The sequence below is a fragment of the Chanos chanos genome, chromosome 9 (assembly GCF_902362185.1).
Source record: "Chanos chanos chromosome 9, fChaCha1.1, whole genome shotgun sequence".
Classification (NCBI taxonomy): Eukaryota; Metazoa; Chordata; class Actinopteri; order Gonorynchiformes; family Chanidae; genus Chanos; species Chanos chanos.
This window is the reverse complement of record NC_044503.1, coordinates 10,368,524-10,386,538: the sequence shown is the minus strand read 5'-3', so window position 1 is coordinate 10,386,538 and position 18,015 is coordinate 10,368,524. Positions and strand designations below refer to the sequence as shown.

At 43.7% G+C, this 18,015-nt stretch overlaps 1 protein-coding gene across 2 annotated transcripts in view; it reads right to left on the bottom strand.

The window, feature by feature from the left end:
• Nucleotides 1-8,307: 8,307 nt before the first annotated feature.
• Nucleotides 8,308-18,015, bottom strand: part of gripap1 (GRIP1 associated protein 1) — a 33,888-nt gene continuing 24,180 nt past the window's right edge. For both annotated transcript variants that reach the window (XM_030784927.1, XM_030784928.1), the window contains 2 exons: nt 11,496-11,665; nt 8,308-9,022 (listed from right to left, as the gene is read on the bottom strand). In XM_030784927.1, the coding sequence (XP_030640787.1) occupies nt 8,942-9,022; nt 11,496-11,665 (251 nt within the window). In that variant the 3' untranslated portion in view covers nt 8,308-8,941. The remainder of the gene's footprint in view (nt 9,023-11,495; nt 11,666-18,015) is intronic.

The following is an 18,015-nucleotide window of genomic DNA, read 5'->3' as shown; positions in this document are numbered from 1 at the left end:
AGACTGAAGGGAATAGCTGATGGATATATATCTGTATTTATATCTATATTGATATATCTATCTGTCTACATGTGTGTGTGTGTATATATATATATATATATATATATATATATATATATATATATCTCTAGATCTATATATACACATAGGTATTAAGGGTTTAATTGTACCCAGAATTCAGGATTTCATACTTACAGCGTCTCAAATAGTTCAGTTTTTCTCCCAAGTGATTCAGAACAGTAACCGGTCTATGTACAGTCCTATGTATCTGTGCATGTGAAAATAAAACCATTGTGTAGTTTCATCAATTCATTATACTTAGCCCATTGAGACACTTGTTCATGTCACAATAGGTATCAAAAGTAAGTAAAAAGTCTTGTAAAAAAGTCTTGTAAAAAGTCTAAAGTCTTGCAAAAAATAAATAAATACTTTGTAGGCTACATCTGTGTCAGTAGCTCAGTCATTTTGAGTCTGCATAGACTCGATATAATCTCTATATTATAATTCTTGTAAAAACCATGCAGCCAGGAGGTCAAACCTGTGGATGTAGCATACCTTTGTTTCTCTGGGTCCCTGAACGTGGAGGACGCAGCAGGCGCATTACAAAACCAAACAAATCTGTTTTTGTAATGGACATGGGGATTGGTACTGTCACGCTGGTGGTGTGGTGCAGGACCCAAAGACATATCAAACTAAAAGTCCAAAATGGCGATGCAGGTTGTGACAGAGCCCCCCCCTTAAGGGGCGGCTCCCAGACGGCCCAAAAGGAAAGTCCAGAACAGACCGGGTGGGTGGGGGGGCGCAAAGAGGGAAGACCGAAGGTGCTGCTGATGGGTCCCCTCTGCAGCGGAGCAGGTGAGAGGTTGGCTGGATCAGACACCGGAGCGGGCTTTCCAAACCGGCGTCAGCATGGGAGCTGACCAGGACAGGGCGTCAGCATGGGAGCTGACCTGGACAGGGCGTCAGCATGGGAGCTGACCTGGACAGGGCGTCAGCATGGGAGCTGACCTGGACAGGGCGTCAGCATGGGAGCTGACCTGGACAGGGCGTCAGCATGGGAGCTGACCTGGACAGGGCGTCAGCATGGGAGCTGACCAGGACAGGGCGTCAGCATGGGAGCTGACCAGGACAGGGCGTCAGTATGGGAGCTGACCTGGGCCGGGAAAGCGGCCTCGGGAACAGGGCAGGACAGCGCATCCTCCATGGTGCGCCGGGCAGCGCATTCCTCGCGCTGGGCAGCGCACCCTCCGTGGTGCGCCGGGCAGCGCATTCCTCGCGCTGGGCAGCGCACCCTCCTTGGTGCGCCGGGCAGCGCATTCCTCGCGCTGGGCAGCGCACCCTCCATGGAGCCTTCGGAGTCACTGCTTGAAGAGGGGGATTCAGGGTGGCAGAGACAGGAGACCCAGGAGCGGACACAGCCCTAGAGATGGTTGGGCCCAGCACCACAGTCCATGTGGTGCCTGGGTCTAGGGCTGGGAGCCCCCCCCCCCCAAAAATTCCCCCCCCCAGGTTAGGGGCTGGAGAACCTACCAAGAGAGGGAGCCCTGCCGCACCCAGGTCAGGAGCTGGAGCCGTCTCTACCCAGGAAACAGAAGTGTCTTGCTGGGTCCTTGGAGTGGTCTATCGTTCTGACACGCTGGTGGTGTGGTGCAGGACCCAAGTGCAAAGACACGATGGTTGACGGTGACAAAAACGGAAGGCTTTACTTAAAATGAAGACCAAAATACAGTGCAAACTAATAACAAAAGCCGATAACAAAAAGGTGCAGCATGACAGTGCGCAAAATACACAAACAACGATAGACAATGGACAAGGAAAACACTAGGACTTAAATAGAGGGAGAACTAAACAGGGCAACACAGGATTGGTAGAAATTAACAAGCTTAATAATTAGACAAACAGGAACAGGTGAGGGGCGGAGGCAGACACAGCAAGAGCACAAAGACATAGCAAACTAAAAGTCCAAAATGGCGGTGCAGGTTGTGACAGGTACTCTCATGACTGTCCAAATACCTCTCATTCGGATTCCACACCTTGCCTGTTACTGAATGACCTATTTGGAATACCTCTTGGATATTCTAATCTGCAGTCTGACAATGTTTTTATCTGGCTTGTTTTCAGTTTAGTACTGGTGTAACAGTTTCAGCACTTTTTACAAGCGTTTGAGAAACATTTGTATGACTGCAGCGATAAATTAACTTAACCATTTATCAGTGAGTAAAGGGCAGAGGGACAAAATGATGAGTCTTCCACTCAGCTAATACTCAGCTAATTTTCTAAGCAATGTGGCAGATACATGGCGTCTATTGCTGATTCTGAGAACTAGCGGGAATTGAAATCTGAGTTCATTTTTTTAACATATAGAATTTAACATGACCGTCAACGGTGCGAACATACTGACGTCATTTTTCCTGTCTGGAGGACCAGACAAATCTCTACGTGGAATTTTCCACAAGTAGGCTAATGTCTTCCCCACAGCATTCATCCAATCAAAAGCTTGTTGTAGGCTGTATTTCACTCTTAAACTGATAAATTATGCAAAGCCCAAGGTACATAATGTTTACTATTACGATAATATGGTGTTGTTAAATGGAAATATCAATCGTGCGTCCGTTCTTATGATCGTCTGTTATCAGTCAAAGTAAAAATTGTCGTTTTGGAGTCTGTGCTGAGATGTGTCATATTTCCTGTCAGCAGCTTTCTAAAAATAATCCTTGCGACATGAAATATTTACCTCCGAGTGGTCGCCATATCTACAGAGGAATCACGCTGCATCCAGTGAGGTGAAGAGAGGAAAATTTCAAGCTTATGCAGCAAAAAACTCATTCCTCATGACATATCAACCATAGAGGGAACCTCCCTCAACCCCTCAGAAAGCATTCATTTGACAGGCTCTTTTTTTTCCCTTGCCTTTGCTTAAGGTCCCCTCCTTTTTTCAGCACTCATCATCTAATATCATCTATGTCTCTCAACCATACAATTCTTTAATAGAGAGATATGAAGCGTGGTCACACCGCACGTCCGGGCAGTATACCTCTTTGACCTCTGTGTACTAGATGTCTAATCTCTATTGGCTTCTACAGCTCTCATCTTATTCATTGTATTCGTTTTGTCAGTCATGGGCGGAGTCTTGTCCAGTTACTGCTTTGCGAGGAGTGGATGAGAACCCCCGACTTTTGGGAACGAGCGAAACAGGGCTAGGAGTTGGCTCTTCCACTACAGTCTCGGCTGCAGGTGGATGAATCCTGATGTTCTGTGCAGAACATATCGACAGCTGTTAGCTCGTGTGAACTTTTACAATCCAGGCTTCTGGTTTTTCAGTCCGTTCCTCAAGGCCCCAAACCACTCGCATTTTCGCTCCAATGCTTTCTTCGCATACTCGGTTCAACCTGTCAAGAGTTTAATACTTGATGAATTGACTAAGATGTGTCAATACAGTTTTTTTTTTTTTTTTTTTTTACTTTCTTAGACTTTTATGGTACCTGTCAAGAGTTTAATACTTGAGTTGAGTAAGATGTGTCAATACAGGGCATGAGCTAGAGTGTGGAGAGATTAAAAAACATATTTTATTGTCTTGGGCTTTTATGGTATACGGTGCGTCTGAACTGACTAACATGGATTTTTTTTGTGTGTGTGTGTTTATATGTTGAAGGAAAATTCTACATAATATAATATACACAAAGGTATGTCAGACCTTGACTGAGATTCAGATATAGAGAGAATGAGGCTTCCTCTCAGGAACATTCAGTGCATGCGTGGTAAATGTTTAAGTGCTGAAAATATTCAGTACATAATTTACACCAAATAAGACACCACACAGATCATTTGAGACTACTAATCCAATCTGGTGTGCTCTGTCCGCATCAGCCTAATTAAGAAAGTCTAGGCCCAGACACCTCAGTGTATAGTCTTTAATTAAAAACAGGTTTGAAAGGTTGGTGAAGTGGCACCACAATTAACCTTTACATCTGAAATTGTCGATATCCCTCTCTCACTGAACTCAATCTAAACTTGTTTTCACCTCCACATACTTCTTTTCCCAATGGTATGAAAAATAAAAGAAAAGCAATTTGTCACACAAAAGGTAGTCTTAAAAGGGTCAGTTTCAAAAATAACTTTTGCAGTTATGCATATTACTTAAGATTGATAACGCTGTGCTGTTTACATGCTGTTGTTATCTGAGTTTATATTAATTGAGGTCAGTTCTTAGACAGCACTGTACAGCGCAGAGACAATAAATACCACAGCAGACTTACCGCTTCCGGTAGGTTCTCCCTGAAGTCAGCATGTCAGTCAAACTTGAACACATGTATGGTAGTAAACCTTTTTGTCTCCCTCTAACCAACACAAACATACACAAATAGAGATACATTCAAACCTACACAAACTTGCCTTTTTTTTTCCTGCCTGGCAGGCCGAACGAGTGAGGAGAATGTAAGGGACATGTGTGGGCACATGCCAGATTGCGTTTGCTAGAGGGAAGTACAGATTTAAACATGATTTATTTTATACGGAAAGAAACAGAGCGCCAAAAAAAAAAATCAACTGTAATTCTTGCTTCCTTAAAGCAAAAGCAGTTGTTTTGGCGTACTGCTTTCCGATCCTCCGTAAAGGACCAACAGCTCTCTGAAAAGACGACACGAAAATCAAGTCGCCCGGGTGTGTGCTTTTTCTCTATTTTATGTAATTCGTTTAACTATCCTTTCTTTTTGTATTTTGAATGAATATTTTATATAATTCACCTCTACGTTAATTTTTAATGACCTGTCCTACTTTAGTGTGAGTAACTTTCTTCCCGCCATGTGTCTGTCACGGAGCTTCATGTGACTGCGGTCCATACAAAGGTTCTGTGGTAGAACCGTACATTTTCCTCTGTGTCTGTTGTACTTTACATACTCACTATGGGACTTCAGCGCCTGAAGCACCCTCGAAGGCGAAAACAATGCTGTTTCATTGTTTTGTAATTATTATATTAGCATTGTAAGTTTTGGAATACAGGTTTTGAGAAGCATTAGTACATGGACAAGTTGTAAACGATCAGTTTTGCCCTCAATAAATCATTTGGCCTTTATTCCTGGTGCACATCATTTACGGGTCTATTGATACAAAACACATCATATTCGCACCATGTGCAGCAGTCCAGCAAAAGTAGTGTTGAGTTTACAGTTTGAACAAATATGTCTAATAAATTTCAGTTCAAATCAGAATCACAAAGGGAATAATCTTCTATATCTCTCCAGTGTGGCCAAATCAAAGTCAAACAAACACACAGTGTGAAATAAGCCTTTCCAGTGATGGTTTATGACATCACTGTGTGGCGTTCTTGTTTTTGTTTTTGTTTGTGCCTGGTGCTCAGACACTTAGATGCGAGGCTTTTTTTGCAGTGTTAAACTGGCTACTGTATTTACAAAAATTAATTTAAAAAAAATATGTAATTGATTGTAGAAGAGGCTAAACTTTTCTTTTTTTTTACATTCCTCTGATCAGTGTTGACGGACAACAGATCAATGTTAAAGTAAGTGTTATTACAATGACACAGAATATGGACATGTCGACTCAGTAAGCAGAGGTTTAGCATGAGGTCAAGCTGCATGAGGTAAATCAGGATTGATTTCCATTTCTTTGCTATCAAGCACAGATGATTGAATTCAGTTCTTTGCCTCTTAACAGAATAATTCCTTTTCTGACGAGTTATTGATTCAGCGACCATCGGTTGTACAAAGCCGTTATTGGAATTTTTAAGTTTCAGGACTAAGTACGCCGCTGACCTCAGTGGCTTAGTAAGTTTTAATGTCAACAGACAGAAGTGACATTAAAGCCCACGTCTTGTTATTTCCCGTGATAAAACACGCGAGGCTGTACTGAAAGATTTGAATGGAAATTTTAGAAAATAACACATGAAACAATTATGCTTACAGTGCACTGCATCTCTCTACACACGACCAAGCCAACAGCCACTGACTGGTAGTAGACTGGTCCCCCTGCAGACTTGCTTCAACGGTAATTAGAATGTCCACAACAACTACAAGACATACAGTTAAGAGCTGCTATGCAAATTATGTATATATGGATTCATTTATTCATGCATGACAAAGACAAATATGAAGATGCAAAGCAAAATGCCCCAAATTAATTGGCTGTTCGGTGACTCGTGTAATTCATTTAAATGGATCTTAAAGGCTTCTAAATAACTCTACTCTTACTGCGGGCTGACAATATGGAGGCTAAACACAGCTTAATTTTTTTTTTCCTTCAAAAATGTTCCGCAGAAGTTATCAGAGTTCAATGTGAGGATAAAGCACGTTGACTTGTACGCAAAAGGACATTTGATTTAAAAAAAGAACTAAAAATGATATTTCTTATGGTAATTTTGACTACAACCATCGAACAACAAGCTTACATAAACAACTGAATTAAGTAAACCACAATATGATATGAAGTCAAATGAAGTTAAAAAACAAATTAAAAAAAAAAAAAAGTAGTTGTCTGAACACAATTAGTTTCCAGCCATTCTTTATTGACATTACAACAGGTAATGAAAATCTATTCGCAGAACATGACAGTAAGTCCATACAAATAAACGTTGTGCGAAGGAGAGTTATTAGGGGGAATGACTCTTGGGAACTGCTGTATTATCAGAGCAATACAGTATTACAGTACGTTACTGCAGTGGGGTCTGCTGAGACTGACTGGCCAACTCTTCACAACACTAAAAACAACAGCTCAAAAAGAACTGAACTTGTCTTTACTTCAACACAGTCTTCGTCTTCTGGAAGCGTGAGATGTCGAAAACACTAGTGCTACGTACAAAGTACTTCTCTTTAAATCGCAATGAAAGGTGAGTTTCACCTCTCCTCTGTTTAACTGCAGACAAACTAAGTATTTGTTTGTAACAAGGCTCATTCAAGGGTTTTTCATCTATGAGCAGGAAAGGCAAATGGAATTACTTTTCTTTTTTTTTCTTTTTTTTTTCTTTTTCTTTTTTTAATTTGAACATAACAAAGAATTATTCAAAACACGGACTGCTGAACATGCACATGATTAAATTAAGTAAAAATCATTTCAAACCAAATCAGTGACGGTATTATGTTAACATTTTAATAATAATAATAATAATAATAATAATAATAATAATAACACAAAGCAAAAAAAACAAAACTAAACAAATAAACAAAGAGCAGTTGTTATTAACATGTTAAGAACATCTCAAGGCAAATGAATATTATTTGACATTGACCTCATTAAAGATTTCACTGTAATACACTCCGATGCATTGAGCAGGAAATGGGCTGCATCCTAAATAGGTCCATTCACATTTACGATCCAAATGGGAACATTTCAGTCTCAACTTAAAAATCTGCTTCTCTCGCTTCAAAACTGCGGCTACGTAGGTAACCGCGTTCAGTGGTCATTTGGTCATGTTCAAGTTCGTATAAAATCATAATTCAACAAATCTTTTGGAAAATATCGAAGGAAAAAAAACAAAATCAATCCAGACGTAAATGATTTAAAGCACACCCTTGGATTCGTGGTGACACTGTTTGCAGTTAAAAGAGATGGACAGCTGGGCACTGCGTATACAACACGCTCGGGCTCAGCTCTGGGTTACTCTTAGTGTCTCTGTGGCAAAAAAGTATAAGCGATGAACATACTTCAACCAAAAAGTGTACAGGTAAAATGTCACCTTTTTTTTGAACATCTGTCAGGGTTTAAAACATTTACAGGACGCTGACGTAAAAACGGAACGACTAAAGCGGAATGCCGTCGGAACATTCAGGCATTTTGAAAGCAGCAAACAGAGATGTGAGACGTCTGAGCCAAAACAGGCCAAACTTTGTCAGCTCAGCACAAAAAAAAAAAAGAAAAAAAGAAAGAAAGAAAGACAGACAGACAGCGGTCCTGTCTCACGGGCTGAGCAGCACAGTTCAAATTGACACCCTGTGCTGAGATTCATGGGATGTCTCCATCTTACTGTAGTCGTGCAACTTGGTGCAGGTGAAAGGGGGGGGGGGGGGGGGGGGGGGGGGGGGGGGGGGTAACTGGAAATCATCCAGTAAACAGACAGTAGAGCTGGCTTTACGAGCAAAGAAGAAGGGGTTGGGGCTGATTACTTCACTCTAGTGCTCTGAGATGATAAGATAGCACACGGCTGAAATGCCCAGATAATTATCACGGCAATTAAGACCACTTGCTCCAAGCCAAAACTTTTTAATAGTCGTAATTATTGATGAATCTAGTTGAACTTTGCTGACTTGATGAAACTTGGCGTCCCTGATTATACAGTATGCGATAAAAGGATAACTTTTTTTTTTTCTTTTTTTTGGATAATCAATTCAGACAAGAGTTAAGATTTTCATAAACTAATAAATTACTATTCAGCAGATTACATATTTTCATGTTCATATTTACAGAAAAATTAAAAGAGAAAAAAAAAAAGTTTATTTTGTGGAACAAATGTACAGTACAGGCCAACAGTGTAACACAGACAGTTTAAGGAAGCAGGGAAGGTGTTGCTATATTGACTGCATTTACAGAATCTCTCTCTCTCTCTCTCCTGAAGGTGCACGTTTAGTGTGTTGCTTTGGCCTAAGGAGACCTCAACGTCCCGGCCTCCCTGGGCCCTGCCCACACCTCCGCCCTCCCGAACGTGACAGCCCCTGCACGCGCGGGGCCAAGTTGCCAAGTTCCTCGGGCGTCACAGGAGAAGGGGGGGGGAAGAAAAAAAAAAATACGCACAGAAGTGTTACAGAAAGTACATTCAGTAGTACATACATTGCAAATGAGCTCCCTTCTCTCTCTCTCTCTCTCTCTCTCTCCTGCTTCATCTGATGTTTCAGCCAGAGGCTGCTAGGTGTAGTTATCCTCTTGGTAGCCATAGGAACGAGTGATGAGACGATGTATGGAAGGTGCTGAACGGGTCGTTCTGGAACGTTGTCCTGTCTTAACCCGTGGCTTTTGGGCCCTCTCCAGTACCCGTGTCTCGGCTTAGGCGGACAATCTCCTGAGACAACGCTTCGAGGTCCTATAGAAAATAAAGTATTCATTTACAGGCATCGTTAAATAAATAAGCTCATGTCTAGCCGGTAAAGTCCTGACAACAGACGAGAGGAGAGAGAGAGAGAGAGAGAGAGAGATGGGGAACCACTGCTTTGGTCTGAGCGACTCCCATCCCAACTCGACAGACTAACTGCATCATTCTGTTTGACTGACAACCCAAAAGGAGAGAGGGAGAGCAAGAGAGAAGGCGAGAGGGAGAGGAGAGAGAGAGAGAGAGAGATGATTCTCTGACACAGGTGCAGAGGACCCATTAGAGAGCTCCGCTTTGGGTTTGGATGCAAAATTGGTCTCTGTTCCTTCTTCTCTCTCTCTCTCTCTCTCTCTCTCTCACGCTCTTTGTCTCTCTCTCTTTCTCTCTGTCACACACACACACAGAAACACACACACACACACACACACGTGCACACAAAAAGGCAATGTTCCATTCGCTGTGTGCTCACTCTAAAGCTAAAGCCATCAAATATTAACTGGGCTGTTTGTTTCTGGGCTGGCGGCCCCAACAGGCAGTAAATATTCATGAGCTGGGTCGCAGCTCCTGGATTTGTGAGGAAGACGACTGGGATGTGCCGTCCGTCGCAAAGTTCACCGTGGCAGGCGGCAGCCATTTTGCACACAAGCAATGGTTTCCTGTCACTCTGCACTGGTGAACTACGACAAGGCTGTATCACAATCTGATAACAGACAGAGAGAGAGAGATGGGGGGGACAGGGACACAGAGAGAGAGAGAGAGGACGAGAAACTCTGTGTGTGTGTGTGTGAGTGTGAGTGTGTGTGTGTGTGTGTGTGTGTGTGTGTGTGTGTGGGGAGGGGGGGGGGCAGTTGCTCATAACTGATTAATCAGATTACAGTTTTCTCATTTAATTTGGATAAAAGCAAACAATCACGGTGTTCTTAACAACCACAGCACTACTTACCACCAGCACTGTCTTATGTAAGAGCCTGAAGAGCTTTTTCCTGTGTGTATGTGTGTGCGTGTGTGTGTGTGTGTGTGTGTGTGCGTGCACGCGTGTGTTCGCATGCACCGAAAACCCGTAACAGAACTCTAAGCATGACATGCCACAGTTACTAATCTTTTGCGTGGTGGGTTTTTGTTTTTGTTTTTGTTCTTTTTGTATATTTTTCTGAAAACGTTGACATGGCACAGGCCCGGAGAAGTGACAACATCTAGTCAGTGGATGAGCCTGCTGTGTTGGCAGGGCCAGGGTAATGATTCGATGCCTTTCTTCGCAGCTGCAGTGTGTAAAAACAATTATTTTCCAGATAACCCAAAAAGCAGGGTCCCAGAGAGGGATTAAGCAGCAATAGCCTCGTGCTCAAAGTTACGGGCAGGAGCAACGTCAGTCAATCCCCCCTTCTTATTTTGCCCTGTTTCCTCTTGTCAAGGTTAAAGCAGGGTGTTTGTGTAACCTACAACTCCCTATGGGCATGCACAACTCCTACACAGCACACAGCCAAAGATCCAGACTGTCTCCAATCCAGGCACGGCATGAAACACCCCCTCGCTGGAGCTAACCCTCTTTCTCTCTCTCTCTCTCTCTCTCTCTCTCTCTCTCTCTCTCTCTCTCTTTCTTTCTCTCTCTCTCTCGTGCACTCACTCATAAAAAGACAAATTCTGTATAAAAGACATTCAGGTGACTCTAGAAGTATCGCCAGCACACCAGCATCCAGTCAGTCAGTCAGTCAGTCAGTCAGTCAGTCAGTCAGTGGCCGCCAGTTCCTTTGTCTGCGCCGTGAAGTGAGCTCTCATTAATGCCGCGCCGCTCTTGAAACGCCAAGTGCGATGTGATAGGTTAATTGTCATTAGTCAATCTGTGTGATGGCATAATCCCATCAAAAACATCCCCCCTCCCCAGTCCCCGTCACCCATCTCCCTTTCCCCCCTGCCCCCCCCCCCCCCCCCCCCCCCCCCCCCCCCAGCACGATGCCCGGGGAGCGGCTTCTATTCCTGTGCATCTGAACGTTTTAGCTTTAAAACCCACCCACTGCTTTGGCTGCTGATGAATAATACCCCTTGGTGCTGTCTCAGGCCTGGATGACAGCGAGAGCCACCTACACATACATCCAGTCATACGCGCTGCCTATCACGCTGTCATTCCAGCGACGCAACACTATCTCCTCACAACACAAGCACAAACTATCAGTTTATATTATTAGCTGTGCTGCCGGCGGGTTCGGAGTTACCTCATTTCACCTGGACAGAAGAGCAGCCCCCCCTCCCCCAACAGCAACAATTCTCTCATCTTCTCTTAAGGGTATTATGTAGTCAAAAGCATATTTTATAGTGTGAAAGCCTAAAATGAATTCTTTATTGAAAAGAAAAAAAAAAAAAGGTAGCTTTTTGTTTCCATACTACCCCCTCACCCCCACCCACTCAAAAAGGCTGTTCCCCCAGTCCTCATCTCCGTCTTAATTACAGCTCCGCCCCTCTGTGTGCTCACCTTCTGTAAGTGCATGTTCTTGGTCAGTTGTTCTTCCAGCATGTTCTGCAGCTTCTTGTTCATCTCGCGTAGATTCTCGTCTCCCGGTTTGACCAGGTCTCTCAGGACCGAGCCCAGGCCCCCGCGCTCGCCCTGAACCCCGTGGGCCACCGAGGCGCCTCCCGATAAATCTGCCAGTGACAGAAGAGCACACATCACAAACTTCGTCTCCATTAATAACTTCACGCGACTGCGTATTTAATATTGGAGCTGCTCGGAACAGAGTACTGAATACGTTGTCAGCTGAAAAAGTGTAAGGGGGAAAAAAAAAAAAACTGCTGAATCAAAATGTTTTTCCAGAAACATAATAAATAAAAAGTTTGGACTCATAAGAGAGGAATATTTATAAGCGTATATGAGGTGGGGGGCACGTCTGGGGTCTTGTATTTGTGTGTTTTTAGGGGTTTTTTTTGAAGCGTCTGTGCCAAAACCAGAACGCCGCGACAGATCCCTGCTTCAGAAAAACATTAATCCCCCTCAACAATTTGAGAGCAGCTCAAGAGCAATTATCTCCAGGTCTGAAGAGAAGCCGTTCAGTTTTGAGAAGGCAAACACGTCGCAGGCAGCCTGACAGTCTCGCAAGAGTGCTAACATCTGTCGCTAGACACCCAAACACTTAAAAGAAGGTGTCATCGGGAAAAAACAAAACAAAACAAAACAAAACAAAACAAAAAAAAACAGAACCTGACGCGGCCGAGAGCGCGAGGAAAGCGACGGAGCGATGGAGTCTGTAGGAAGTCAACCTGACAAGGGCCTCTTGACAGAGTTCAGTGACAGCAGCGCGCACCTGGAGAGCGGGTTAGCACAGGCCACCGACACCAGACTGTAACTGAACGGCGCGAGTCGTTAAAAAATGAAACACGCGGCGAGAGCTGATGATTAATGGAAGGGGGGCACCTCTCGCGCGCTGATGAGGTACACGATACCGTCGGCTCTTTAGCTCTGCGCGAGACGCCTCGTAAAAGGCTTTTGGCGCTCCGTTTTGGTAAAGTCGGAGCTGTCGAAATGTTTAGCGGGGCTGTGCGCTGAAGAGGATGCCAAGGATCAGGTCTGCGGCCTCTGGCAGCCGTGTCAAGGGCAAACACTATCAGTCCCATCGAGAACAGTCTCACACTTTTCACTCTATCCGGGTGGCTGGAGAAATTCAAGGTCGACATGAAGCCCTTCCAACGTTTGTAGTTAAGATCTTCATGCATGAAACCCGGTAATAAATCACCTCTGTATCATTTGTAAAGCGCTCTTACGGAGACAATGATACATCAAATGTTAATTTAAGTATTAAAACATGTTTGTCTGTTATCTTTTAAGCACTGACATGTAGTGCGCAGTTACGAGTAATTAGATGAGGATCCCTAATTGGCTCAATACCTAATTACCTGACAGTTTTATGCTTGATTAATTAATTAAATTGACTAAGTCAGTAACCGAGGGGTACATATAAAGTCTTTATAATACAGTTATAGTGTTTACTCGTGTTTAATGAACAGTGATACAAGAACATTTGGTGCTCTTTCACATTTTAATGTGTCTTTTTTACCCTATCCCTCAAATTAAATGACAACAAATTATACTGGAGTGTTTTAATATAACTTATGTCAAAACCCAGTGAAGCAGATCCAGCATGTAGCTTCTAGTGGACCTGGTTATTCAAAACAAAGAGCTGGAGGCTGGCAGAGTGGAGTAATAAGTGACAAGTGTTAATGGAGATATTCGGTCTGTCGCTGGAGACCCGCTCAACCTTTGCCTGTGTACTTCTGTTAGAGTTGGAGGCTATTTGTGACATTTCAGTCACCCATGAACAGTGACGGTAAACGCTACAAGCAGCCTAAAGCCTTTCCCCTGTTCTTATTCAGGGACTATACATGAACACATGCTGTCTGTTCATTCTGAGTCTCAATGAAAAGGGACAGTAGGCGTGTGCCAACCGCACCTCTCGTACAGTCAAACTGTATTTTTCAAAAGTCGTGTGATTCATATCAATCTTTCCATGACGCTATAATGTACTGCTCTTAAGAAAACAGACTTTTGTCCGAAGCTGTGCTAATAAGTGCCCGGAGTGCAAGAGGACTGTAGCTCATGCAAAATCCCGCTACATCAATGTCAGTGCTAATGACACTGCCAATGGAAAAATCCACACCTGTCTGTAACCAATTTTTCTTCCAAATTGATGACTGACATTAATTCGTATTTGCTGCCGGGTTTTGGAACGTGGGAGAGAGCTAGGAGTTTGCGGGGGAGGGGGTGGGGGGGGTGGGGGGGGGGGGGGTACTCTGTCGAGAGGATTTAGTATCAGGCTTTTCTTCTCCGAACGGGTAGAAGACGCTTTAAGGTTGAGTTTCCTGGAGTCTGGAGGAGGGCCAGGGCTTGATCTTTGCTTTGGGTGGTGGTTGCGATGCAGAGCTGCATGGTGAAGTTAAGCTTGGTGGCAGGGGCGGCGGAGCACGCTCAGTACGCCCTCTGCTAACCACAGTTCTCCCTGAGGCCCCTGAAGGCACCTCGTCTTTCTCTTTCTCTCTCTCTCTCTAAACCACCCTGCACTAACGTCGGGCCCGCAGCTAACTCCCACTGGAGCGAAACGGGTTAAACAGAAACATGGCCAGGAGGTATACAGCCTATTTCATCTCCTCAACAAGCTTCCCCCTGCCTGCTGTTATATGTCATCTCCTGTCGTGTAGATGAAACCCCGAACACGTGGGTTTTTAACCGCGATCCGCATTATATGTGATTTTCCGCAGATCCATAAACTGCACAATAAAAAGCTTCATTTTTCCATGTTTGTAATATGCTTGGGCTCATTTCTGCCGTCTCCAAACAGTATACCGTCACATGACTCATACAGGCAGAGATAATAAACTTCATTTGGAATGACTCAAACATGTGTGGGGCACATACGCCTTGTCATTCAATTCTTCATAAAGTACATTTTGCATCATGCTCCATTTTAGAAGGCTGGCCTCTGTGCAGAACAATGCAAGAGCGAGGAGGTTTTTTTTTATTTTTTTCAATGTGCGGTTCTGTTACTTCGTGTGTTAGAGGAAGCACACAATGGGACTAGAGGAGTGTTGGAGACTGCGGCAGGGGTTGCTTTTGCCTGAGAAACTTACCCCGGCTGACTCCGACAGCAGGAAAGAGCACTTAGTGAGAGGAAGAGCCTCATCTACAAATAAACCCTCCAGTCGACACATGACTGCGGCATGTACCTGAATGCACGATTAGGCAGCTCCCTCGACAGCCCGGCCCTCCTCCGCTCCATCTCTCTCTCTCTCTCTCTCACACACACACACACACACATGCGGCACCGCAGCCTGCCATCTTACACCTTCACACACGCGTTCCCTTTGTCAGAGTCACGCCAAGTCATGGTTTCACTCTCATTACAGACGGTGCTAGCACATGGCTTCGTTAAAGAGCTAGGGAGAATCGTGTTGTTCCTATGGAGTGTTTAAAGAAAGGTTGACTACAGGATCCAATAAACAAATGACAAAGGCTCCTTTTACAGATATTCATTTACAAAACAAAGGGTGCTAAAAATCTGATATGTTGTAGCCCGTTTTTTTTTTTTTTTTTAACCCTCCGTTCCCTGTGTTAGAGCCTTCCTTTGTAAATGGAAACACACAAGCTCTTTTTGGGGGGGGGGCAAGCTTCTCAAAGGCGCAAGTGTGAAGTTCGGCGCTGCTCTCTTCGTCGACGCCAGCCTTAACAGCTCCAGTAAACGTGTCCTGTATGAGAGCTTACTGTACATCTAAGATTCTCAAATATTAAAACATCTGTAAAGCTTCCTTCAGAGCATGATTGCAGCATGCATTAAAATGCTGACGTAAGCAAGGGTGCCGCGTTCAATGCTCGTTTGACTGGAATGGGGCATGCTGTCTGAAGGCGGCCGGGGGGGGGGGGGGGGGGGGGTCTGAACAGGGTCACAGGGATGCTCTGTCTCTGATGTTGATCTTTGGTAAAAGTCGTGTTACGGGCAGGTGTGGGGCTGCCTCGTGCTGGAGCGGACCAGGTGAGGTGCGGTTTGGTTTGGTGTGGCGTGGTTTGGTGCGGTGGCGTGTGGTGTGGTGTTGTTCAGCCCAGTCCTGCATTATTGAGGATGAGTGCTGGGTTCACTCAGGCATGTCTGCGTGCTGAATCATTTACATCCTGCTAATGTCAGCTCTCATATACCACTGCCTTCTGCAATCTCCTCCTTCATTTTTTTCCACCACCTACCCGCTCCCTCACCGACGTGAACAGCGTGGCCGTAATCTACTGCAAAAGTATGGGAGGATTGTGTCCAAAGATAATCTTTACGTACGCTGATAAACACAGAGGCGTCCGTGTATCGAAATGCGCAACTCGTGACGGCGTTACTGGCATCAACGTAATTTGATATCTTCATGGTGCACATCACAACATTACAGCAACTCTATGGTGAAGGGCTATTCCATTAATTACCACGGTCCACTGAATTCTCAAAATCCATTTCACCCTCTGCTTGCATTCACTTACAAGTCACTTGCATTTACTGAATTACTGCTTTTCAAAACTCTTGCAAAAGAAAAAAACGCCAATAATCAATTTTGATTTGACTCTTCTCCTTCCTGCGAGCAGTGCACATAAACTGAAATGGAGTCCATCTGGAACCACTGTCTTGTAGTTTAGCCACTATGAGTTACAGACTGTAATATTCAGCAACTACTTTAACAGATTGATGTGATCATGCCTAGATTTCTTCTGGGTTTAAAATTTTCCACTGACAAAGATACAGACCAAAAAAAAAAAAAAAACCCAATAAGACTTGAAAAGTTATTAAACGTTGAACGTAAGCGCTTGGCTCTCTGTAGATGTCTAAGCTGAGTAAAAAAAAATCTCGCTGAACAACAATGTTGTATAAGCAGTCTGACAAGCCCAAAGGAAGCAAGACCCTCCACTTTTATAGCACAATATTTACAATTAGCAAACACAAGCCTTAATGGAATCTAGTCTGGCATTAAATGTTAAACCAGTCAGTCATGAAATTAAAACAGGAGGAGAGGAGAGCACATAGGGGAGGACGACAATGTATGGGATGAAGACAATCGTGATCCTCCCTCTGTTCTGTGGGAAGACGCATGTCTAACCCACTTTCTTTAATAGGGGCTTACATACTGTGTGATATAATGACCATGATCTGATTGCATTACCGACCGTTCTATAGGGCACAAAAGGTAGTCAAACCTTTTTTTTTTTTTTTTGTCCTTTGTTTCTTTTTTCTTATGGCAGTAATCTGCGTATCTGCGTGCATGCATCAAAGGGCTCAAAAAGAGAGGCTGGCTCTCTTTAAACGCACTCCACTTTAAATCATTAGGCTACTATTTCTAGAGAAGAGAGATTGTTCGGGTAGGTCAATTTCTGGTCTGCTCGAGAGGATTTCCTACTGCTCTACTGTTTTGAGAGTCAGTGAAACATGTCATAATAACTTATATGTAGGGCTGGGCGATATGCCCTATAAATAATATTGCGATATTTTTAGGCTGTATCACGATACAAAATATATATCTCGATATTTTTTAAATCTCCTCTAAAGCACTTCATAAATGCTCAATTTAACACTTTGATGCATACAATCACACCAGTATGATGATTCTAGTCGTTCGTGCAACATATGTATGCATTAAAACATTCTTGTTTATATTTCATTGGTGGTTTCTACTGGAACGATTTTAAACCTGCATGCAAAAAGGTGGAGATCACAACCAAGTTCAATTTAACAAAACAGTATTTACTCAACATCTTCCTTGCGACACCCAAACCACTGCCAGACGAAGGATCCAGTGCTGTTTTCAGAACCAATTCATCCGCCTCTGTCTTCTATTACCATTTCCGAACTCAACACGTATAAACTCGCTTTGGCGCTTCACTTCTTTCGCTCTCTCCGGGCTCTTTCCCTGTTCCCTCCAGATACAAAAACACATGTCTCACCTTTATACGTCACACACACTCGCCAAGGAGAGTGGTCTGGATGGGCGGGCGAGCGTGTGTGATATATGTATACAAGCTTTTTTCTTTTTGTGTCTGTTAGAGGAAGAGAACCATAGGAGAGAGCGAGAGAAGCAAAACACCGAAGCGAGTCTCATGCCAGCAGCTTAAAAAAAATTATGTGACAATTCGTACGTGATATAGTCATTTACTATATCACACAGAACAAGCCGCGATACATCGAGTATATTCGAAATATCGCCCACCCCTACTTTTATATGCTCTGTGTCTCCCTGCTTGTTTACCAAAGAACAACAACAAATTCAGTCAGCCAAGAGATAATTAAAACCCTTTACTAATTTTCTGCATCAAACTTGAGGAAACGCTGAGCTCCAAAACAAAGAAAGTCATGCTCTAAATGTAGTTAGGAATAATGAGCACATAAATGTAGTTAGGAACAATGAGCAGAACGCTCATACAGTGGAACTGTACAAACTGTTGTTATTCTTTTCGTTCTGTCACATGTTCATCCCCTCTTTACAGT